Below are 25,708 nucleotides of genomic sequence, written 5' to 3'. Positions count from 1 at the left end.
TGATAAAGTTCGGAATCATTGAAATGTAGCAACTAGCAAACTATATTTTATATTTAAATAATTGTGAAATGTGATCTTTTCTTTGCAGGAGCGAAAAATTCTGCGTCAATTTTGGGACCAGAAAGACTTGCACACAAGGGAAGCAAGTTTCCATGTTGTAATCACAAGTTATCAGCTTGTTATTACAGATTTCAAGTATTTTAACCGAATAAAATGGCAGTACCTGATCCTTGATGAAGCACAGGCTCTGAAGAGCACCAACAGGTATTATTTATATTTATTATGTGACATTAGCTTCAAAATTTCTCAGTCTTCATGCTGTTTTCTGCATTTTCGAAAGTTCGTACCTTTCCATTTCTACAATAAATTGTTAGCATTGTGTCAATTAAATACAGTTGAACTCTGCATTTACATTTTGCAGGAGACTATAAAAATTGGTGTCAGTGGAGAGAAATTTGTGTGTGTGTGTGTCTGTGTGTTTGTGTTTGTGTGTGTGTGCGCATATGTGTGATATCAGACCAGATATATACACTGACTGGCACAAAAAAATCAGCGTTACTTACGTGAAATATCAATGTAAACAATACAAATTTATGAAATCACTGTTATCATGTATCATTGTGTTGAGAGCAGTACTTCCTTCTCTCTCATGAGGAATGCCTCTCATCAAAGTTTAGTTCATAACCCTACACAATAAAGGACTCTTACTGCTTACAGCTTCATTAACTTCGGTAGCATATTTCTTAGTATCACCTCTTCTGCTAACAACGCCATATCATCAGCAAATCTTATGCATTTTATTTTTCTTCTTCCTACTATCACTCCTTCCATGTTCGTTTTCAGAACAAATCCTCCAAGTAGATGTCAGACAGAGTAAGTGATAAATGGCATCCCTTGTACTCTTCTCTTTATTCCATTTCTCTTTGACATTTCTTCTCCTATTCTGACTGTGTTTTTTGTTGTTTCATTACTGAATAACCTTCTCTCTTTCCAAACCACACGAATTTTCTTCAGGTTCTTCATAAATTTATTTCAATCCACTCTATCAAAAGCCTTTTCCGGGTCCACAAATACTAAATTTCTAAATGATCCATTAAAACACTGTGAAACGAGTATCAAATAATGGACTGTAATTTTTGTGCATTTGAAATATAAATCATCTTCTTCTGCAGCCTCTCGCATATTAGGCAGTTTCCTGTTACTGTGTCTCGCCAGCGTTTAAATGGCCTTCCCAGTGATCGATATAAATATTAGCACATTTATAATGACTTTTTCATATGTTCAAGTAGAAGTCCCCATAATTATGTCCATATATATTGTTATTGTTCAGTGGAAATGCAATTGTAGGCTTTTGAGTGAGTTTATAGTTGAATTTTGCCAGATAACATGCGTTAAGGAGAGTTCCTTGTTATTGCATGCAAAATAATAGTAAAAATAGCCTATCTTCAAGTAGTCATAAATATAGTACTATTTATCGGAACTCTTTAGTTTTTTTTAGTGATGTGTGTGTACACTTTAGACTTTAAAATTAAAAAAGAATGGTCACTCTAGACTCTAGAGTAAATCTTTCACCTAATTTTTTAATTTAAACAATTTTTTTTTATAAATTCACTACATCCTGTGATGTTATTAAGTACACTCTATTCCAGGGCTGGGAACCGGGAGTGAATCCAAACTTTAAACGGGGATGCTTAATATTCATCCATCATTGCTCAACACTGCACAGTGTTTGGCGGGAAAGATAGGGGTTGAAGAGAAGTCATATAGCTCCCATGAGAGAGTAGAATTCGCTCTTGGTGCCCAGCCCTGTTCTATTCAGTTATTATAGCACACAGTGAATTAAAATTTTAGCCACTTACTGTTAATAGATACTAAAATATACCCTACCAATATTAGTAATTTATTTAAAAGTAGGGGTCCCTCAGGGCACAGTTCTTGGTCCAATTTTATTCTTGATTTATATAAATGATTTATTATTAACAGATTTACGCAAATATAATGGGGTTATATATTCATATGCAGATGATACCGTAATTCTTTTTGGTGAACAATCTTAGGAAGGCACTTATATTAATGCGAATAATGGATTACAGGTAATTAAAGAGTGGTTTGATTCAAACGCTCTTTCCTTAAACACATCCAAAACAACTGTTGTTCCATTTTCACTAAGGTCCAGTGGTCTTCAATCTCCTCAATCTTCCTTTAGGCTCAAAATTCATCATTCAGATTGTTCTTCTCAAAATTGTGAATGTCCCATATTAACTGAATCCTCAGAAGTTAAGTATTTAGGCATTACGATCAACCAACACTTACGATGGAACAAATATATTACATATTTATGCAATAGATTACGTAAAACAATTTATATCTTTGTTATACTTCGGTCATATTTACCAATTAATATTTTACGTCTCATTTATTTAGCTTTATTTCAATCCATTCTCCAGTATGGAATTTTAGGGTGGGGAAATGCTTGTAATTCTAATCTCACTCCACTAATACTTATTCAGAAAAGAATTATTAAAATATGCCTTAATAAACCAATTGATTACTCATCTGAGCTTTTGTTTACTGATTTTAATGTTTTGAAAATTAAACAGATTTATTATATTGCCTTATTAATCTTCATACATTAGAACCGTAATAAATTCATATTGTATCATCATAAATATGGAACTGAAAGATCCGATTTTATATGACTAGAGGAATCAAAGTGTTTCACAAGCACAGCTCTGAGCCATGGTACCTACTTTGGTCCAAGGTTATACAATAAAATAATTGATAAATACCCAAATTTGGAAAATTTTGGTATCAGGAATTTCAAAAATAGCGTTAGGAATTTAATTTTTAAAGAATATATATTGATTTAATATGTATATGTATTTGTATGACTTAAATTGTTAAAATTGAAATTGTATTTTTAAATTTAATTTATTCCTGTAATTTTTTTTTCTTGACCCAGTTTGTGTCAAAAAATTATCTTTGTGTTTATCTTTGTGTTTAGATATCTCCCTGAGCACGAGTTTTTTACTCCTTCAGGGAAGAACTAAGATTGTATTTCTGTCAATGTTATTTTATTAACAATAAACAATAAACAATAATCTCCAATTTTATGGGCATAGGGCTTATACCAATCTTCACTGCAAAAAAAAAAAAAAAAAAAATGCGGTGATGGTTGGTATAAGCCCTAACTTGCGAATTCTAAATGGCAGTAGAGGAAGTGGACAGCTTCGAATACTTGGAGTATACTATAAGCAGTAACATGAGCTGCTGCCAGGAAGTCAAAAGGAGGATAGTAATGACCAAGGTAGCTTTTAATAGAAAAAGGAGCATCTTCTGCAGTCCTCTGGAAAAAGAACTAAGGAAGAGACTAGTGAAGTGCTTTGTATGGAGTGTGGATTCTGGATTGGGTTATTTTACGACGCTGTATCAACATCTAGGTTATTTAGCATCTGAATGAAATAAAGGTGATAATGGCGGTGAAATGAGTCCAGGGTCCAGCACCGAAAGTTACCCAGCATTTGCTCGTATTGGGTTGAGGGAAAACCCCGGAAAAAAACCTCCACCAGGTAACTTGCCCCGACCGGGATTCGAACACGGGCCACCTGGTTTCGCGGCCAGACGCGCTGACCGTTACTCCACAGGTGTGGACTGGAGTGTGGAATTGTATGGGGAAACATGGACATTACGACCAAGTGAAGAGAAGCGAATAGAAGCATTTGAGAAGAATGGAACGTGTGAAGTGGATAGACTGAATAAGGAATGAAGCTGTGTTGGAAAGAGTGAGTGAAGAAAGAATGATGCTGAAACTGATCAGGAGGAGAAAAAGGAATTGGTTGGGTCACTAGCTGAGAAGAAACTGCCTACTGGAAGGAATGGTGAACGAGAGAAGAGTTTGGGGTAGAAGAAGATATCAGATGAGAGGCGACATTAAGATATATGGATCATATGAGGAAACAAAGAGTAAGGCAGAAAATAGGAAAGACTGAAGAAAGCTGAGTTTGCAGTGAAAGACCTGCCCTTTGGCAAAACACTAAATGAATGAATGAATAGCAGTAAGTGGCTAAAATTTCAAATCAATGTGTGCTATAATAAGTGAATAGTTGTTGCTGTTTATTCAACTGTCCGAAGACAGGTTTGAACCTCACCAAGTGATACCAACATGGAACCACTTATAAGGCAACTAAGCCAGGAGATAATAGGGTAGAGTGGCCACTTCCTTTCCTCCTCCATTGCATACATTGCCGATTAGCTACATATTATACTAATCAGACTTCAGATCCATACAAACAATTATTTTTCTTCCAACACATATTGTCAAATGAGATATACTGCCTGATAATAGATGTACATATCAGCCAGAATCTCAATCAGAGGCAAAGTGAATAAAGTGTACCTAATTACAGACATGTAGTGAATTTATAAAAAAATTATGTTTAAATTTAAAAAAAATATTTTAAGGTGAAAGAGTAACCATTCTTTTTGTATTTTAAAGCTTAATGTATATACACACATCACTAAAAATGAAAGAGTTCTGATAAATAGTATTATTGAAGATAAACTATTTTTACAGTTATTTTCCATGCAATAACAAGGAACTCTCCTTAAGTTCATAAGATGCTCCAACAACAATTTTTTTTATAAAATATGGGCAAAGTATGCACTATAATGATTGGGTGCCTGTTGTCAGTGCATTTATTATCTAGAGAATATTTCAAAGCTTTAGAGAGCTCAACATCTCTAGAAGGTGTGAAACATATTGTTAAATATCAGTCAGGACGATCAGTATCTCCAACTGAAATTTCGACATACTCTTCGTAATTATGACTACTGTGGAAACACGAAATTACTCTAGATGATGATGGAGGATCTATGTTAGTGAGAAAACAATGAGAAAAAGATTAAAGGAGATATAGAACTCATCTCTTAAAAATCATACTATGATCTGTCTTACCAACATATCAACATTAGGCCTTTGCTTCACTCATAAACATGAAATCTTTATTAACAGCATGTCAATTACTTCTTACTACTGCATTCTGTCAATTCTTTGTAATTGCTGGACTTTCAGAGAGAGTCCAGGATGATCCATTTCTCTGTGAATACTACCGCTGTTCATTATCCATTTTCAGCGATTTTTATTTTTTTCATCTTTTCAAGAGCTTGGTTATTCAAGTATATGTTATACAATCTGTACTTCAGTTGATGTGTTAGATCTTGTTGAGTGAATATGGTAACTCATGATCCTACTCTGTTCTCTTGTTTACTACCATCTGTATGTACTGTGTATGTCTACATGTGTGCATACATGCACATGCTGGTGTTTTTTTTTTTTTTTTTTTGTATCCTGCAACACAAAAAATCGAGGAGTTGCGACTATGTAAAAGTGAAGGATTAAAAGTCGTTCATTCTTAACTATCCTGAAATTGATTGTGGTACATAAAGTTTGTGTGAAGAGAACTTCATTTTTTGTTTGTTTTTCAGTGTGCGGTGGAAACTCCTCTTGGGGTTTAGCTGTCGGAATAGATTATTGCTGAGTGGCACACCTATTCAGAACAGCATGGCCGAACTGTGGGCTCTCCTGCATTTTATCATGCCAACCCTCTTTGATTCACATGATGAATTTAATGAATGGTTTTCCAAGGATATTGAAAGCCATGCAGAAAACAAAACCGGCATTGATGAAAGTAAGTACTGTATAAACAGCCTATTTATATATTTATAGTGATTTTTTGGCCTCTTTCATGAGAAAGATTTCTTTTTTCATTCTTTTATTCATTCCACTTTCCTTTCCTGCTCTATCCTTTTTTTATTTTTCCTTTATTTCTATATTTCTTCATTCTAGTCACCACACTGGACTTATAATCCTGTAGACCCGGGTTCGATCCTCGGCATACCTCAGATTTATAACTTGTGTTGAGCAAGCCTGTGGTCCAGATAACACAGAGATTTTCTCCAAAAGCTCTGGTTACCCTGTGGCATCCCAACAAATCTCCATCTTCTTATTGTGGGACTATTTAACCTCCGGAGAATTTTACACTGAGGGACTCCATGTATCATAAGCAGTGAAAAATATAGTGGGACTGCATTGGTGTTAATGCAGCTTCTGCGGGTACCTCTTTGTTACTTGTTAGCTTAAACAACAAGTTTAAGCTCCCTCACCACGACAAGGTGAGTACCCACGAGGGAGATTATGCCTAGGAGTACCAAAAACCACATCAACTGTTGCCCTAGAAACTGAATGTAATATTCAACCAATCAGACAAAAGGATCTAAAAATACATTTAAAATTGCAAGCCTCACCCAGATCTCAGATGTTCTTCAAACTGTCAGATAATATCCTGTAATTTCTATAAAATAAAAAAGAAATACCAATCTATATCACAGACACACTCATTGCTAAAACTTCAGTTGTAAACGAAATTCCTCCATGGAAATGGGTGATTCCAGAACATAGCATATAGATTCCAGGAAATCATTCCAAAAATGATCCTCCATACATTCTTAAGTTAGATGCCATGGAACTACTCTGCAGCACATATAAGGATCACCTTCAAATTTATACAGATGGTTGTGTAAATCCTAATAATGGGATATCAGGAGCCAGGCTATTATATTCCAAAGTATCAGGAAAGTTATTTCATACCATGTTCATCCTCTCCCAGTCTTGACACTGAATTGATAGCTATTGATGCTGCTCTTCAGTGTGTTACTCAAATTTCTGAAAAATCTATTTGCATACTTACCGACTCCAAGGGGGCTATATTTAATATAATTAAATATGTACCAAACCTATACTCACATAGAATTATTCCAATTCAGAAACAACTAAGTAAACTAAAAAAAACTCCAAAAGGAAATAACAATTCAATGGATACCTAGTCATTGTGGTATACCTGGAAATGAGAAAGTCCATAATATTGCAAAACAGGCAACATATTTGCAACCAAGACCTCTTCAAGTGATATCTCTATCCAATGCTTTTGCTTCAGTAAAGTCTTATTTTATAAACCTATGGATCAACAATTGGCTCTCTTCTGACGAAGGAAAAATTTTAGTCTGTACAAAAGAAACCAAATGACCTGGAAATATACAAAAACTTGCCCAGACATACATTTGAACAAGAGCCAGAGCAGGTCACATTGTCACACAATTGTACCTACATTGATTTCACATTTCTGATAATCCTACTTGTCTGTGGTGTAATAATCATTATGAAGATCTGGAACACATTCTTCTATACTGTCCATCCATAAACCATAAAAGAAGTAAATTAAAATCATCAGTACCAGTTGCAGAAGACACAGCCCTGCAGTATATATTGACTACACCTCAACTCTGGCTACTAGCAACAGGCATCTATAATAAACACCGATCAAAATACCCCTCATTTCTGGTGAAAAACAAGAACTGAAAAGACTACAGCGGACTATAGTGGACTTTATGTTGTCAGCAAACAGCTGGATACATTAAGAAGATTGATTAATTCTTATTGCGGGTGTACCATAGACCAGTCTCCTACTGTGCACTCTGGGCAACTATTTTATCGATAAATTGGTCTTTATAACTGGCTTCATGTGGGTGAATGAAGAACAGTCAAGTACTTGCTAGTAGTAGTAAAAGAAAAAAAATTCCTTTGTTCTTTATCTTCATTGTTTCTCCATTCTTTCTTTTTTTCTCTTCCTTTAATTTGCCTTCACACAATTCACTCATCCATTGATTACTTTTTTCTTTTTCGTTATGCCCTTTTTAATTTTCTACCTTTTTTTGTCTAGTCTCTTTCGTTTCTCTTTTATTTTTCTTTTGCGTACTTTTCTCTCTCACCTTCTGCCTCTTCCTACTTCCCCCCAAAATGGCAGTTGAGATATTTCTGAACCTCTGCTTCCCTGGCAATATATCTTCAATTTCTTTTGTTGAATATGTGTAAAACAAAATTTTTTACTCTTATGGTATTGGCTTAGTGTTGAACTTTAATACTAAAGAGAGACAGCTAGTATAATTTTCTTGGGAGTGCTCTCGCTCAGGAACAGGATTCTTTTGTGTGTTTTAAATTAACAACATGGGATCTTGGGCCTCATTTTCTATCTGAATGAAGTCATGATGAAATTTCTACAACTCCAACAAATTCCTATAACTCCTAAAGATCCAACAAGTTGCAAACATAGGAGTCATATAACCACCAAGGGCATCTTTCAGGAAGAAATACGCTTAATATTAGAGGAGAAAAATTCGCTCCAGCGCCAGGGATCGAACCCGGGTCCTTGGTTCTACATACCAAGTGCTCTCACCATTGAGCTACCCCGAAGTCCAATCCACAGCACTGATCAAACTCCCCTCCTACAGTGTTTTCCCCTTCTGGTGCTGTGGATTGGACTTCAGCATAGCTCAGTGGTTAGAGCGCTTGGTATGTAGAACCAAGGACCCGGGTTCGATCCCTGGTACCGGAGCGAATTTTTCAACTCTAATATTAATTGTTACCATAACAGACATATTCTGTAGGACCAAAAAAAAAAATCTTTAGTAAAAAAAAAAAAACACTTGCTTACCGATCTTGACTCCTGGCTTTGCTTGTTAGGCTAATAAGTGAGCCTGGGCTGGGAGTTACCTAGACAAAATCGTAAACGTGTTGCAGTGATGTAAGTAGAAATGGAAGGGGGTGTGTCAATTCCTACAACTATTGTTCAGTCCCTCTCAATACTTAATTCATACAATGTTTTTACTGAAATATTTCATGTCATTTCTACATGTGAACATTTATGTTCAGTGAATATAATTTAATGAGGTGCTCATTATTAATTATTAAAGTAGCCAATATTATTTATTTATTTACTAAGTTTATCCATAATTTATTGTTAATTATTCATTAAATGAGCCATGCCACCAGTGTTATCGAAGTTGGGTTCCAAAACACTGTCTCATTTGTATATGAATATATGTGAAGATAAAAGTCAGAAACAGGAACTTGTAACATACGAAAAGTAAAGATTTGATAAATTTATATATAAACAACTTCCCTGTATTAATTGAAACTATGATGGTACAGCTCATGCATTTTGTCAAGACACTCCCCCACTCTTCCTACAGAGCTGCACACGAGATCGGATGAGGGGAATGGGTTAGTTTTTGCCTTGAACTCGGTAGACACATGCCCGACCTTCCCTTCTACTCCTACCCCTTCCACAGAAGTGTTGTTCCTGCACTGCACATCGCGAGTGTCTTGACAAAATGCATGAGCTGTAATTTACCTTAGTTAACACTACGAGAACTGGAACTTTATTGTCGAGGTCTAAATCCTAGTGAACTAATTTGAACAGATGTGAAACAATGGTTGACAGCATTACTACCACATTTAGCAGTAAGAACACCAAGCAGCTGTATTAATAAATAGTTGAAATGGGAGTGGAGATGTGGAATGCATGCTGGCATGTGGACAGCATTGATAAACATTATTACAATAAAGATCAATCAATCAATCAATCTATCAATCAATCTTCTTAATGTATCCAGCTGTTTGCTGACAACATAAAGTCCACTGTAGTCTTTTCAGTTCTTGTTTTTCATGAGAAATGAGGGGTATTTTGATCGGTGTTCATTATAGACGCCTGTTGCTAGTAGCCAGAGTTGAGGTGTAGTCAATATATACTGCAGAGCTGTCTCCTGCAACTGGTACAATAAAGGTGCTTTATTAAAAAATATGATACTACCAAACAATTTTTAATTGAAGGTATAACACACATCATTGATAGTTTGACTGAGAAAATTCTAGCAAGGAAAAGATAATAGGAATTTTTATAACTTTTATACAGACTGTACCTCATTACTGATATTCACGATATACACTGCCAACATCTGTGACTTACCAATTATGGTAAGTCCTCACTCTTTGTCTATATACTTCTTGTAAGTGCTGAAGTCAGTGAATCAAGCTAGTGTGTGGATTTAAAGCTGTGTAGAAAGTTCTCGAAAAGAAGGGTAAGAGACATAATTATTGGTTAATTTTTACGTGTGCCAATAAGTATTACTTAGGAGATCCGACACATTTGTGCTCTGCTATCATGTGGTTCAGGGCCTACTTCTTGCAAAAATGACACAAATGAATGTCACGCACTTTTTTAGTCTGTTCTGAGATTTGCTTCTGACTTGTGTGTAGTGATTAAATTCATGCTTTATAATATTGTTGGCTTACATTGTATACATGTTTCTTTTTTTCAGAACACTTATCTAGACTTCACATGATTTTGAAGCCCTTCATGTTGCGAAGGATAAAGAAGGACGTTGAAAATGAGCTCTCTGATAAAATTGAAGTTATGGTCTACTGTCCGCTTACAACTCGTCAGAAACTTCTTTACTCAGGTAAACAGACGCTTGAAATGAGCTGAATGTGATGTCTTACAATTAAAATGTTTTATCATGTTTTTGAAATGTATATAGTGGAATAGTAGAGTAGTGTTTTTGTGTAAGACTCCAGATTACATAATATATTTAAGTTTCAACAGTCATTAATTAATTAATTAATTATTTAATTAATTCATTCATTCATTCATTCATTCATTCTTTCATAGTCTTCTGCCCAGGGACAGTTCTTTCACTGCAAACCCAGCATTCTCCAGTCTTTCCTATTTTCCATCTTCCTCTTAGTCTCCAGTCTCCACATACAATCCATGTAGGCCTATCTTAATGTTTCTATTATCTGATATCTTCTTCTGTCCTGAACTTTTCTTCTGTTCACCATTCCTTCCAGTACATCCTTCAGTAGACATTTTCTCCTTAGCCAGTGACCCAGTCAATTTTTATTTTTCTCTTCCTGATCAGTTTCAGCAGCATTATCTTTCTTCATCCACTCTTTCTAGCACAGCTTCATTTCTTATTCTGTTGGTCCACTTCACACGTTCCATTCTTCTCTATACCCAAATTTCAAACATTAACAGTGATAAGGTCCAATGCAAATAGTCCAATAAGCTAAAAGGTCCAACAAAAATTGTCCAGATAACAAAATGTCCACGATATAAAGTCCAGAAGGAATTAGTCCAAAGTATGAAATGGTCCAATACTTATATGATCTTAAGTACGAAATGGTCCAATGCTTATATCGTCCAGATAAACATATTGTCCAGTTAAGTTATGGTCCAGTGAAATAAGTCCAATAGAAATAAGGTACAAGCTGACATAAAGTTCAACGAAGAAGTCATTGAGTTTTAATCTGAAGAAATTCTAGAACTTGCATCCTATGTCGAAGCCAGATGTGCTGCAAGAGAAAGAAGGCGAGCAGTCTCTCCAAGATTCACCTGTGAAACACGGAATGTACTTATATATGAACTGGTACTCAGTGGTCGACAACGTACAAACAATGTAGTGGAAGGTTTTCATTCTCAATTTCAGCGACTAATTGTTACTCACCATGTTCACATCTGGAGATTTATTCAGCACCTACAACAGCAACAGACTGATATGGAGACTCTAGTGACTCAAGTGTTAGAAGGCCATTTATATGTGAAACAAGCATTAAGCAAAAAATGTATTGCAAATCAACATAGAGTGTTCAATATTGTGACTATAATCAAGAGTATAAAAACAATAATGACGTTCCACAGTATTTAAGGGCCATTTCATACCACCTTAAGCTCAACAGCAATCCCGAGGAAGACATTAATCCTGTAGAGGGAGATATTTTTTAGTGTAAAGTTATTTTTGGAAATAAATATTTTGATTCTTTCTTCTTTACTGGTTAAGAATAATTTCTTGTTTTGGTATATTTACCACTGTCACTGGACAATTTGTGTTTGGACTTTGGAAATTAGGCATTTTGAATGAAGGGGGCTTATTTCTATGGACATTATGAGAAAAATACTTTTCACTTGGTTGGACCTTTTGGAAAGTGGACTGTTCTTGTGATTAGTAGTTATATCGAAAAAAGTTTTATTATCGAAAAGTACACTAATTGAAATGAATTTTATAATGTCTGTGAAAACTATTTTAATTGTTTACATGAACATCATCATAATAATAGCCTGCTTTTAACATAGGTACTTAAATTTTGAAAGTCTACACAACATTTCAGCTTTGTAACAATTTGTTTTTGAAATGTGTGCAGTTAAGCAAATTAATACGTATGTATCTTTTTACTTTATATTTAATAATAAGTGAAGAAAAAACTATTGATCTAAAAGCTATGTCTCACACCTTAAAATACCGATATTACTAAATGATACCTTATAAGGCTGTAAAAATGATATAATATTATGGCTGCAAATTTCTGTGCGTCTGCAGTGTAAATATTAGCAAGTTCATAATTATTTTCTCCAGGCATTCATATAAAAAGTCCCCGTAAATATCAATTTAAATGGTGCAGCACTCAGCATCATTAAAAACGTTTTCGTTCTGAACACTCTATAAGAACCACACTAATATAACAAGTCGGCCTCAGTAGTGTAATGCTGGCCTTCTGTGCTCAAGGTTGCGGGTTCGATCCCAGCCCAGGGCGATGGCATTTACGTGTGTTTAAATGCGACAGGCTCATGTCAGTAGATTTACTGGCATATAAAAGAACTCCTGTGGCACAAAATTCTGACACACAGGCGATGCTGATATAACCTGTGCAGTTGCGAGCATCATTAAATAAACCATAATTTTTTTAAACAAAGGAATACTAGACGATTTAGTTACTTACTTACAAATGGCTTTTAAAGAACTCGGAGATTCATTTTGCCCTCACATAAGCCCACCATTGGTCCCTTTTCTGAGCAAGATTAATCCAGCCCCTACCATCATATCCCACCTCCTTCAAATCCGTTTTAATATTGTACTTCCATCAATGTCTCAGCCTCCCCGAAGGTCTTTTTTCCTCAGGTCTTCCAACCCACACTCTTATATGCATTTCTGGATTCACCCTCATGTGCTACATCTAGAAGATATGTTCATTTATTTATTTAATTAATTATATCTCCTACACAATGACATCAGAAAACAAATTGATATTTTAATCCAATAGACAAATTAAAAAAAAAAAAAAGAACTTGGAAAATGAAATAGGGCAGTCTTATGCAGAAGATCTAATTTCAGTTTAAAAGAAGAAAAGAAAGGGAATATCACGTCAAAATTGGTGGAAGAAGCACTTTAATTCCTTAGAGTGGCCTATTAGAGGAAAATGTGTACATCTGATAATGATTATTTTACAGTATAATATTACATCTACCTAAAGAATTGTGTAATTTAGTGTTTGTGTTTTTTTTTTTTTTTCAGCTCTTAAGAAGAAAATTCGTATTGAAGATCTGCTCTACACATACAGTGCAACAAATCAGAATTCTCAGAGTGTAACATCCAGTCTAATGAATCTTGTGATGCAGTTTCGAAAGGTAGGTAAAACAAGAAACATTCTTATTCTTCTGCTCGAAAAGATTTAGGCCATTAGATCTTTTTCAAGGATAACAATAATTGATCTACCCATCTTCCACAAGATCGTCCCATGTGTTTTTGTCTCCTTGGTTGATATTTTAGTGCTTGTCCTGGATATCTTGAAGGTAACATACTCATTACGTGTTCCTTCCATTTCTTCTGATATTGTTTTAAGCCTCTACAAAAACCGGGTTCGATTCTAGGTGGGGTCAGAAATTTTCATGTAAAATTTCTACCTCAGGACTAGCAGAGTTGGTGGTGTATAACTTCTAATCACTAGATTGTGCACCAATATGCCTGGGTTAAATCCCAACTCCCTTTGCAGTGTGTATGAAGAGAAAGCATATGTCACTGTTGATAGTGATTTGTCCATCGGACAGGTACGTTAAGCCTGGCGACTGTCTTGGTGCTATTCGACAGGAGTACGCTACATACCGTTACCGGGTTTCCCCTTCTCCCTTCCTTATCTTCATCATCATCTTCACCCATTCCCAACACTACACTTATAATCCTTTCATTGTAAGAATAATCCTACAGTAAACAATGGCACGTGACTGAAGTGAGGCTTGATTGGCCACAGTTTGGTGCCAGAGATTCTCAGTAAGTGATCCCGCCCACTCCTGTAGATTCTGTTTCATGTTAAACATTTCCCATTACTCGTCAAAGTACACCTAACCTCACTGCTATGCATTTGTTTGCTTAGAAAACTGTTACTTTATAATTTATTAATTGGAACTTACTATATACATTCAACACTATTTCTTTCTCTCTGCTTTTAAGAGGGTTTCCACTCTAGTAACCACACACATTCAGTATGCAGAAGCCATACTATCACGTGCTTACGAGAACAAGCTCAAGTGACCCCAGCTTATTACAAGAACAGACTACCTTGGTATTACTCTTAGTATTCATCCGCTTACAACGTAAATAACAAAATGTAAAAGTAGCTTTTCTTTTACATAGCATTTTACATATGAGTGAAGTTATGTGTTTCGTTGTATTTAAAACTGAAATTCAATTTTTATATTCAAATAATACAAGGTTATGATTTACAAATACAGAACTATATTTTTCTGCGTTGTATGTTTCGACTGGGAGCCAGTCATGGGTATGACAGCCACGTGCTTGTGTTTACATTAGGATTTTTCTTACAGAGAAAAGAGTATACGTGAAGGCTTACACATACACTCACTCTAGTACACGACATAACTCTCCACAGATACACATCATGCATAGCATGGCCTGCCGAAGTGGTGTGCAACTTCAAAATGGGCCACAGTCCTACCATCTATCCGCAATATGCGGAACCCGAATCACTTAAAAATTTCAATTGTACTGTAAAGGGCAAAAATTTGTTACAGATAGGGACCTGCAAAAGTTGAGGTTATTTTTTCTGGGGCGGGGAGGAGGGGGAGGAATGTTATTTTCATAAAAGCGAAGTTATTTTGAATGTTCTTTATACAACAAACAAGACAGCCACTCTTATACTATACCATACATAGGCTACATTTATCTCCCAAATGGAAACATTGCCATTGTTGCCACATTTTGCTCTTTCATATTGGTTCTTTGTCTGTTACTTAAAACACTGTTGTAAGGTGAGAGAGAAACTCTCCGTATATATGTACATTAATCCATGGCATCGCTGTGATAAACTAACAATATTTAAATATTATAATATTGGCAGCACTTCCTTTTGCTTGCTTAGCCAAACACTGTTTCAGTTTACAATAACCAGAAACTAATTTCACTTGGTCCATGTCTTTCATATAATTCACCTGCATAACTGTGTCACAAGTCCAGGATTAATGTCTACCAGCATGATGTTCTTTGGATCGAAGGTGTTCAGGTTCTCAAAAACGGTTCTTCTTGGGTCAGGAACATCAATTAACAAAGTTTTATTGAGATATTTACTGGTATTGTCGTCTTTGTAAATGTGGTTTTGAGAGCAGCAGCTCTTGTAACACCACAGCCATTCAGAGCAGCAGTTGACAAGTTTGAACCTCATTATCCAAAAAATGCCATCCTTCACATTTTCAGAACTTGTTTTAAGTTTCTTCCGTTCACCATACAAATTATGTGCTGTGGGATAAGTAGATCCCTCCAACTTTGTTATTAGATTTACTAAACATTTTGCATGTTAACAGATAAACACTGTTCTATGATTATGAATTTCAGATATTTCATTACAACAGTTTAAAGTTGCAAATGTAATGAAAATACGATAAATTAAAATAGTTTTAATTTAAACACTATGAAGTTCTGATGCCCCAAACTTTGCACAAAGCATTGTAACTTTGAGAATTGAAGAATACCACACCAGCATTGTGTATTTCATGCACTAAGAGGGTTAAAGGAACTAAATATGGTATGCATTAAAGTTGCATTGTTTTCTTAAAAATGGTTGAATCGTATTATTTTTCCAAATTATGGTAAAAATCGTGTTTTTATTTTAAAGTAGCGTTATTTGTGTATAAAATGTCAAATTCACGCAAAAATTCACTTATCGTAAATGTAGGTAGGTAGGTAGGTATCTAATGCTCTTGATTTAACAATAGAGTTATTTTCTCTCTTGCTTCTCAGTATTAAGATATAAGACTTGTATTTTTTTGAAGTGCTTCACAGTGTGTTAAATGATTCATACCCATGTAAATGTTTACCCATACAATCATGACCTGTAAAGAGTCTGAACATGCCCACAGCAGATTTATGTGGTACAGCTGGCACCAGCGTTTTTGGCATGTGTCCTAGAGTATTGTACCCAGTTTGTGAGCATGTTGCTAGTGCAGCTGAGAATGGTTTCACGTCAGCCATTTGCCAAACACAGTTGTCAGAATGGCTACGGTAAAGGTAAGACACTAGCACTTAACATTCCCATTACTTGAATAATTTCGATGAAAAATTGTTCCGGGGCCGGGTATCGAACCCGGGACCTTTGGTTAAACGTACCAATGCTCTCCCAACTGAGCTACCCGGGAACTCTACCTGACACCGATCCAATTTTTCCCTCTATATCCACAGACCTCAAAGTGGGCTGACAACTGTCAAGCAACCAGCATTGAGTGCACACTAACTCTGTGTGACTTAAATTGTGGTTCTCTGTTACGTACAGTGACGTATATTATGCAAATCAAGCTTCCAGGTATAACTCCCTGTAAAGTTAATTTGAATAATTTCGAGGAAAAATTGTATCAAACCCAGGACCTTTGGTTAAACGTACCAACGCTCTCCCAACTGAGCTACCCGGGAACTCTACCCGACACCGATCCAATTTTTCCCTCTATATCCACAGACCTCAAAGTGGGCTGACAACTGTCAAGCAACCAGCATTGAGTGCACACTAACTCTGTGCGACTTAAATTGTGGTTTTCTGTTACGTACAGTGACGTGTATTATGCAAATCAAGCTTCCAGGTATAACTCCCTGTAAAGTTAATTTGAATAATTTCGAGGAAAAATTGTTCCGGGGCCGGATATCGAACCTGGGACCTTTGGTTAAACATACCAATGCTCTCCCAACTGAGCTACCCGGGAACTCTACCAGACACCGATCCAATTTTTCCCTCTATATCCACAGACCTCAAAGTGGGCTGACAACTGTCAAGCAACCAGCATTTAGTGCACACTAACTCTGTGTGACTTAAATTGTGGTTTTCTGTTGTGTATTATGCAAATCAAGCTTCCAGGTATAACTCCCTGTAAAGTTAATTTGAATAATTTCGAGGAAAAATTGTTCCAGGGCCGGGTATCGAACCCGGGACCTTTGGTTAAATGTACCAACAGTTGGGAGAGCGTTGGTATGTTTAACCAAAAGTCCCGGGTTCGATACCCGGGCCCGGAACAATTTTTCCTCGAAATTATTCAAATTAACTTTACAGGGAGTTATACCTGGAAGCTTGATTTGCATAATACACGTCACTGTACGTAACAGAAAACCACAATTTAAGTCACACAGAGTTAGTGTGCACTCAATGCTGGTTGCTTGACAGTTGTCAGCCCACTTTGAGGTCTGTGGATATAGAGGGAAAAATTGGATCGGTGTCGGGTAGAGTTCCCAGGTAGCTCAGTTGGGAGAGCATTGGTATGTTTAACCAAAGGTCCTGGGTTCGATACCCGGCCCCGGAACAATTTTTCCTCGAAATTATTCAAATTAACTTTACAGGGAGTTATACCTGGAAGCTTGATTTGCGTTCCCATTACTTATTTCACATGCCAAAAACGGTGATGCGAACTGTAGGTCAGGAATTAAATCAGGTCTTTCTAGTAAATTTTTTCAGTAGGATTTTTCTGTAGTGCTTAATATTTGAACATTGTAATTATTTTTAATTTTATTTTTAATAACTTGTTTTATTGAATAATATGAAAAGTTATAGTTTTGTTTTTGTTCAATTTTAGTGCCTTTCTTTGCTCTCTGATTACCACTTATACCACAATGTATGGGACTCCACTGAAAAACTATGATTTTATTTAAACTTTGGATTCGTTTCGTTATCTTAAATGTGAATTTTGTATTTTCCTAGTCATAGAAGCATTCACTTTGTACCAAAAATTTTACTTTTTTCTACTTTTCTAACTACGAGTTAATGGTTTAGTAATTAAAATATGGTATGGGAATATGTTTCGCGTAAATTTTCTGGAAACACTGTACTTCGATACCAAGATAGTTAAAAGTCGTCACTTATTGGATAACTGGAATCTGTTTTCTGGTTCAGGTCCAAGTAGTATTTGTATATTACATATTCCATTCTGGCATTTGATGCCTTTTAATATAGGTTTTAGCTATCATGTCATGTCTATGAATTCCAAAAATGGAATTAAACATCCAGTTATTTATCTAATCTCTAACATTACTGTTGCTTATGCTTGCAGGTCTGCAACCATCCAGAACTGTTTGAACGCCGAGAAGCTAAATCACCTCTTTTTTTTCGGTGTGCAGAGTACGTCGTGCCAAAACTACTCTTCGATGATGGACTGCTACATACGGCAGTACCCAGCAAGAACCACTTGTTGTATAACCATCTCAGTATCTTTGCCAAGGAGTATATTCATAAATGCCTCTTTCCAACAGAGCAAGAACAAGGTAATGTTTACATTGCAGTCCATGATGGTATAGCTTACATATCAATGAGAAAAATTTGTTGGAGACATACAATGTACTGGTGGGAGCACTTTATTTTCATTCCTCCCACTGTCATCTGTCCCATGTTCTGAAAACAGTTCTTCACTAAATCCTCCAAGTAGCTGTTGAACAATGTGGATGATAAAAGGTATTGTTTTACTCCTCTCCCTATTCTGCTTCCCTCTGACATTTCTTCTTCTATCCTGACTTTGTCATATAAAGATTACTGAATAGCCTCCTCTCTTTTCAATCGAAACCAATTTTCTTCAGGATTCTCGTAAGTCAGGGCCGGGCATGAGAGCGACTCAGTCTAGTCGGCCAGAGCTGCTCTCGCTCCGCAAGGCACTTCAATTCCAAGACAGAGCAGAACGCTCACGCAGTGGCAGACTCGCATTACAGCTACCTTCCCTGCATTAATGTAACAAGAGCCACGGTTGTTCTAGTCATTCAGTCTGTCAGTACATAATAGTTTATAAGGATATTACATCAATCCATTGTACACTACAGAATTTATAACACTCTTATTAATTTAATGAAATAAACTTCGCTCTATGCACACACACAAATCATTACGCTTATTTACATAACCCATACGCACATAGTGCAACCTCCTCTCCATGGTTCTACGAGTCAGGCATATGGCTTCCACTTCCCTACTTGTTGTGGACAGAGTTCATCTGCCATTATAATTAAACATTGCTTGATGAATTCACCTTCGTTGAATGTTTTCAATTCCTTTGCAATTTCGTGGCAAATTTTTTAGCTAATTCTCATGGCTGATTCACTAAGTGCATTATTGTCATCCTGTTAATATATAATATAATATAATATAATATAATGTGATGCGATGCGATATATGATATGATATGACCATAAATTATACAACTTAAAGAAAATGTTTCTCAGGTACATTATATTAGAGTATCTATCCGATATTTATATTGCATTATAAGTTGTTATAGTACATTTAGTAATATATAATTTTAAATTATACAAATACTATGATATATCATAGTATAGTATATTACAGTTCATGATATGTAATATTATATATCATAATACTTGTATAATTTAAAATTATATATTACTAAATGTATAATAACTTATAATGCAATGCAAATATCAAATAGATACTCTAATATAATGTACCTGAGAAACATTTTCTTTAAGTTGTATTAATTTATGGCGTTCATTACCAACATATTTGTTATATTCAGTAGCATGTTGTAAAGAATAATGTCGTTGGATATTGAACCTCTTAATCAGTTGGAGTGTTTTATGCCAAATTAAACACTTTGCTAATCCACTGTTCTCTACCAAAAAGAACTCCTCCTTCTATGATACAGTAAAAGCATTGAGAGTAGCGGGACGCTTTAGTGTATGAGCGGAAGCTCCGTCTTCAAAGTTCGCCTTCATACTGCAGAGTCACCACTGCACCGACTCTGAATGACGTACAGTATGCATATGTCACACCGCTTGCGAGACCCGCTCTTTAAAGCACACAGCGCTCATTTCTCAGAATCACGTAATGTGCCCAGCCCTGTCATAAGTTTATTCCGGTCCACTCTGTCGAAAGCCTTTTCCAGATCCACAAAACTACATACACTTCTTTATTTTTGTCTAGATATCTTCCGCCAATTTTTTTTACATACAATGCACTAATAATATCTCCATTATCAAATTATTTGTGTCTGCCAACAGGAGGACTTGGTAACAACTGCTTCTCTTTTTCAAGATTTTGTGACCTCTCCCCAGCTGAGCTGCATAGTATAGTTCTGGGAGGCCTCATCTATGTGTAAGTATAGTCTTCGAATTATATAGACATTTCTTCTAAAACTGGTGATGTTTTCCCCTGCCATCACTTCTGGTCTGTAATTCTGGTAGGCTTGCACTGGAATTCCATGTTAGCTATAAAACATGGTGTATGACAAGCCACACTCTGTCACCCATATATGTTGTTTAATATATAAGTTCATTAAAAAGACATTTCAAATTTTAAAATGCTATAAATGCTGCTGAGGTGCTTCCGACAAGTAATGAAATAAGTCGAAATAATTATTATGGAATTAGTAGTGTTAGTCAGGAGTCCAGCCATTTTCAAATGAGTTATAGCACAGATTGGAGAATTGTAAGAAAAAATCTTAATCTGTACCCATATAAATTAAAATTATTGCTATGGAGTGATGGGTAGTATGTCTGACCATGATACGAACAGGCCCGGGTTCACATCCTGGTTTGGAGTTTTTCTGGTGTTTTTCACCAATTAAAGCAGAATTTCTGGGTTACTTTCAGCATTGTACCTTGGACTCATTTCGCCATCATTAATTCACATGTTATTATCATCATCCATACCATAGCCCGGGTTCAGTTCACTGTGCAGCATATTGTACTTGTACAAGAGCACAGCTGTTAGGCTACCCAGTTATTCACAGAATAGGGTGGTAAGCACAATAAGCCTCAGGCTGCAGTGCAAGTCTTCGGGTCCTTCCTCTGTACAAGAGAGGAAAAGAAAAAAACTGGTATACACTTCTAGTGCAGAATTCGACCTAAAACTTTTAACATTAAAAAAAAAAATTATGGTTGTCAGTAAATATCATTATTGAACCACACACAATAATAATTTTTTTTTTATTTATTTATTTAATAATAACATATACATAAAAACGTTACATTAAAATACCCCGAAAGAGCAAAGCTCGTGTTCGGGGACAGTTCCGTTACATAGATACACATACTTTGTAGACAAAATACTTAAGAAAAAAGCTCACATAAAGATTGTAATAAAATTAGTAAATAATAATACTAGTAATAACTGAGTGAAAAAAGAGACTATGTTTAGATTGATGGATTAATATTAAATTATTATTAGTAGTATAATTAGTGCAGGTCATGTTGATATAGTAACCAAGATAAAATAGAAAAATACACTTAGGATAGAAATAAACTTGTTTTACAATACATTGTACATAATATATATACAGGGAAGTCTGTCATATAAATTTTTTAATTCTGGATCTGAAAATTTCATTGCTTAAAGTAGTCAATTCTGGATGAAATTTTATTATCGAATTATATAGCCGTGGACCATAATTTGTACTGTGTAGTAAAGCAGCAGATGTGAAATATTTAGGTTCAACTAATAATAAGGTAGATCCATTATCAGATATGCAACGCCAGATTGAACAAAAAGTAACATTCTTAAAATTGAGACCCCTTCTCACTAACATGTCTTTATCATTAAGTTTTACATCTGGTCAGTTTTTCTCTATGGAATAGAAACATGGACTTTAAAAGCTGACATCATTAAGTGAGTTAAGGTATTTGAAATGTGATTATGGGTCATTCCACAATAACACACCTTACATTCAGACACATTTATGAATTTATTAGATATAGTAAAACGAAAAATAAAGAAAGTTTTTTTTGGCTCATTTATTGCATTTAGGAACATTCTTCATGACAGTAACCAGTAATCGGAAATATAATTGAATCGGTCATTTCAGAAAGGGCATGAGTTACAAAAAAGTAAACTATTCAGGAACAGCTAAAAGATTAACTAAGTAACATTGATTTTTGTAAGAAATAATATCAATAAACATACTCGATGGGAATAGATTGTGTAGTGTAATTTCAATTTTGATATCTAACAAACAACTGTCTGGAGAGAAAGACCTAATTCAAAAGTACTGCAGAGCAAGAAGGCTAATAGCTTCTTTGCCAGATGCCAGGCATTAAACACAACAACAACATACAGTAGCGTCCAAATTAATCTGAACAATGTAATTACTTATGCAAAAACACTCAAACGGGATAAAAAAAGGATCTAAGACATACCTCAGTAATCTATGTGGCCTCCCTTGTTCCTAATAACAGCTCTGAGGCGATTTGGCATGGATTCCACTAATTTCCCACAAATATTCTTCATTTCTTCATCGCGAAACCATACGCCAATGAGGGCCAGAAATCATCTTCTCCTTTGTAGAACAATCCATTTTTTGCATTCTTCTTTTGCAAATTGACCACAAGTTCTCAATGGGATTGATGTCGGGTGAGTTGCCTGGCCAGGGGAGTACCTGAATATTCTTCTTGTTGAAGAATTCTGTAGTTTTTTGAGATGTATAGCATGGTGCCAGGTCTTGTTGGAACACACCTCTGCCATCCGGAAATGATTTTTGCAGCTGGGGTACGATTCTGGTTTCCAATAAGTGAATATATTTGTCAGAATTCATCATTCCCTTGATAGGTATTAATGCTCCAGGCCCTTCATGTGTAAAACAATCCCAAAACATTACTTTAGGGGGGTATTTGGGTGCTTGTTGGAGATGAGCTGCTGTTACTTTTTCGGATCCTTTCCATACGTAAGAAACACGGTGGCCGTGGACCTCGAAATGAGACTCATCGGAAAAAAGTACATTCTTCCAGTCATTCACTGTCCAATGTTGATGTAATTCTGCTAATGTTATAATTTTAGACCATTTTCGTGGAGTTGTATCCATTTATGAAGATGACAGAATGTACACAGGATTGCAGTATTAAGTCTTCAACACTACTGAAATGCTTATAAGTACAAAACGACAGGCAAAATGTCACATATTGTAAAAAAAATAATGACAGACCTTCAACAATGGAATTACACGTACTACAAATGTCAGTTAAAGCGGTATGAGCAGCTGTGAGGCCAACAATGACAGAAAATGTAAAAATCTGTCGTGTTTGGATTAATTTGCACGCTACTGTATCTAACAAACATTGTCATAGGGGCAGGTAAAAAAGTTTTTTTTCCCATAATGTTAATAATGTAAAAACAAGTGCTTGTACAAGTTTTGGCCACTCGAGCGCAATTACGAAAGCTGTCCAGAAAGTAAGTTTCCCGGGGCCATTTACAAGAAGAAAACACAATTTCATGGAAATATTTATTGGAACATACACAGTAATTGTTGCGTTATTTTACAACATATTCTCCACCAGAATTGAGATATTTGTTATGCAGTGGAATCAAAACAGAGACCAGACAGCTGTACACATTCATATCCCCTCTCCAATAATAGAATAGTGAATGAAGATATCGACAAGTAGAGTTATATTTTTTGATTTGGACAATAAATTGTCGGCATATTTTGCCTAAAATCCTCTCATACAGAGGCAAGGTAAATCTACGACAAAGACTTCTTAGCTGTACTTCCTTTCTGAAGGAAGCTATGCTAAGGATTTTTATTGCTTTTAAAAATCGTCACCTTCAAATCTGGCACAAATCATGCACATAATAACCCATAGACTACTAAGAAGACATGTTACAATTTTTTCCGTTCTGTTTATAAATTTCGTATGTGGTAAGAAAACGTAAATGCGGAAATGTAAGAAGTGGAATTCAACTATGCTAATTTTAATTTTTTTAGAAACCTTTCGTCAAGAATATAAACATTGAATACAATGTACTTAAATTCGTTTTCATACAGTGTTCGCATAGTGTTGTGTTTATTCGGTACAAATACATGAAGTGTGTAAGTGATTAATCAATTCGAAATATTTTCAATTTTGTCCTTATTACAGGTTCTTGCATCTTGCATACTGCAACAAATGCGCCTTTCTAGTCCATCATCGTCATACTTGGCACAGAGAGAATTGTGCACCATCATCTCGTCATCAGTTTCTGCTTTCACCAGAACATAATCTCTCTGTTCCCAACATTGCATCAAGTACTACACTAAAAAATCTCGTATTCACAACCACATCGTCATATGGTGGTAATACAGTTTACACACACACCTGTCATGTTCACCACTCCATGCCTGAAACAGTTGAACACCGCATCCTAAGAAGTCGCAAAGCTGCAGCTTCTGCTTTGGTCAACAGTCCTATGAGGAAAGTCCAGCCAATAGGAACAGAGATGGAAGCAGTCAGTGAGACAGAAGATCAACGATCTGGAAGCAAACCTGCTTCATTGAGTCCTGTACACAGGTCACCAAGCAAGTCTTTGCCGACTTCTCCCAAGGTAATTCTTGTTTTTTGACTTTATCACAATAGGCTAATGTATTGTGGGTCCCTATCACCACGGCATGGCACTTCCTCAGGTTGCGGATCGAGGAGATGGCCTCCAGATATGGAGGGTAGCTGTGAATATATTGAATAAGCAGTCGCGGACAGCCGATGAGGGGTGGTCCTCCAGCTTGGGGGTTGGGCGAAGGGCTAACAACCCATCACTGTAAAAAACAGCTTGTTACGAAACCTTCAAATAAGCCTCGGAATGGGACTGATTCTCTGGCACGACTACAGCAAAGGAATAAGGTTTTGAGTAGGTTTAGAAGTAAATCCCGAAAAGACAAAGTATATGATTATGTCTCGTGACGAGAATATTGTACGAAATGGAAATATAAAAATTGGAAATTTATCCTTTGAAGAGGTGGAAAAATTCAAATACCGGGGGGCAACAGTAACAAATATAAATGATACTCGGGAGGAAATTAAACACAGAATAAATATGGGAAGCTTGGTTGAGAAGCTTTTATCATCCAGTCTGTTGTTAAAAAATCTGAAAGTTAGAATCTATAAAACATTTATATTACCGGTTGTTCTTTATGATTGTGAAACTTGGACTCTCACTTTGAGAGAGGAACAGAGGTTAAGGGTGTTTGAGAATTAGGTGTTAGGGAAAATATTTGGGGCTAAGAGGGATGAAGTTACAGGAGAATGGAGAAAGCTACACAACACAACTGCACGCATTGTATTCTTCACCTGACAGAATTAGGAACATTAAATTCAGACGTTTGAAATGGGCAGGGCATGTAGCACATATGAGCGAATCCAGAAATGCATATAGAGTATTAGTTGGGAGGCCGGAGGGAAAAATACCTTTGGGGAGGCCGAGACGTAGATGGGAAGATAATATTAAAATGGATTTGAGGGAGGTGGGATATGATGATAGAGACTGGATTAATCTTGCTCAGGATAGGGACCAATGGTGGGCTTATGCGAGTGCGGCACTGAACCTCCGGGTTCCTCAAAAGCCAGTAAGTAAGTAACTGTAATTGTAACTATTACTTTTTCTGGTAAGTAACTGTAAGTTAACTTAATTGCCTTTAAAAAGTAACTTACCCAACTCTGCTACACAGTTTGTACATGATAAGCAATGGTTTTCTTAGGTTACATGCACTCCATGATTGTCTTGCAAAACTGTGCCAAACATAATCTGGTACAACCA

The 25,708-nt window shown here is 35.9% G+C and overlaps 1 protein-coding gene across 1 annotated transcript in view; it reads left to right on the top strand.

Annotated features, from left to right (window-relative positions):
• Ino80 (chromatin-remodeling ATPase INO80) overlaps positions 1-25,708 on the top strand; it is a 454,888-nt gene that overhangs the window by 83,758 nt on the left and 345,422 nt on the right. The window contains exons 13-19 of the mRNA XM_069824011.1: positions 89-264; positions 5,485-5,687; positions 10,213-10,353; positions 13,240-13,352; positions 18,261-18,471; positions 20,212-20,305; positions 24,061-24,502. Coding sequence (XP_069680112.1) covers positions 89-264; positions 5,485-5,687; positions 10,213-10,353; positions 13,240-13,352; positions 18,261-18,471; positions 20,212-20,305; positions 24,061-24,502 — 1,380 coding nt within the window. The remainder of the gene's footprint in view (positions 1-88; positions 265-5,484; positions 5,688-10,212; positions 10,354-13,239; positions 13,353-18,260; positions 18,472-20,211; positions 20,306-24,060; positions 24,503-25,708) is intronic.

This window comes from Periplaneta americana, chromosome 4 (assembly GCF_040183065.1).
Source record: "Periplaneta americana isolate PAMFEO1 chromosome 4, P.americana_PAMFEO1_priV1, whole genome shotgun sequence".
Lineage (NCBI taxonomy): Eukaryota > Metazoa > Arthropoda > Insecta > Blattodea > Blattidae > Periplaneta > Periplaneta americana.
Note: the sequence above shows the minus strand (reverse complement) of the source record. Positions and strands in the feature narration are given on the sequence as shown.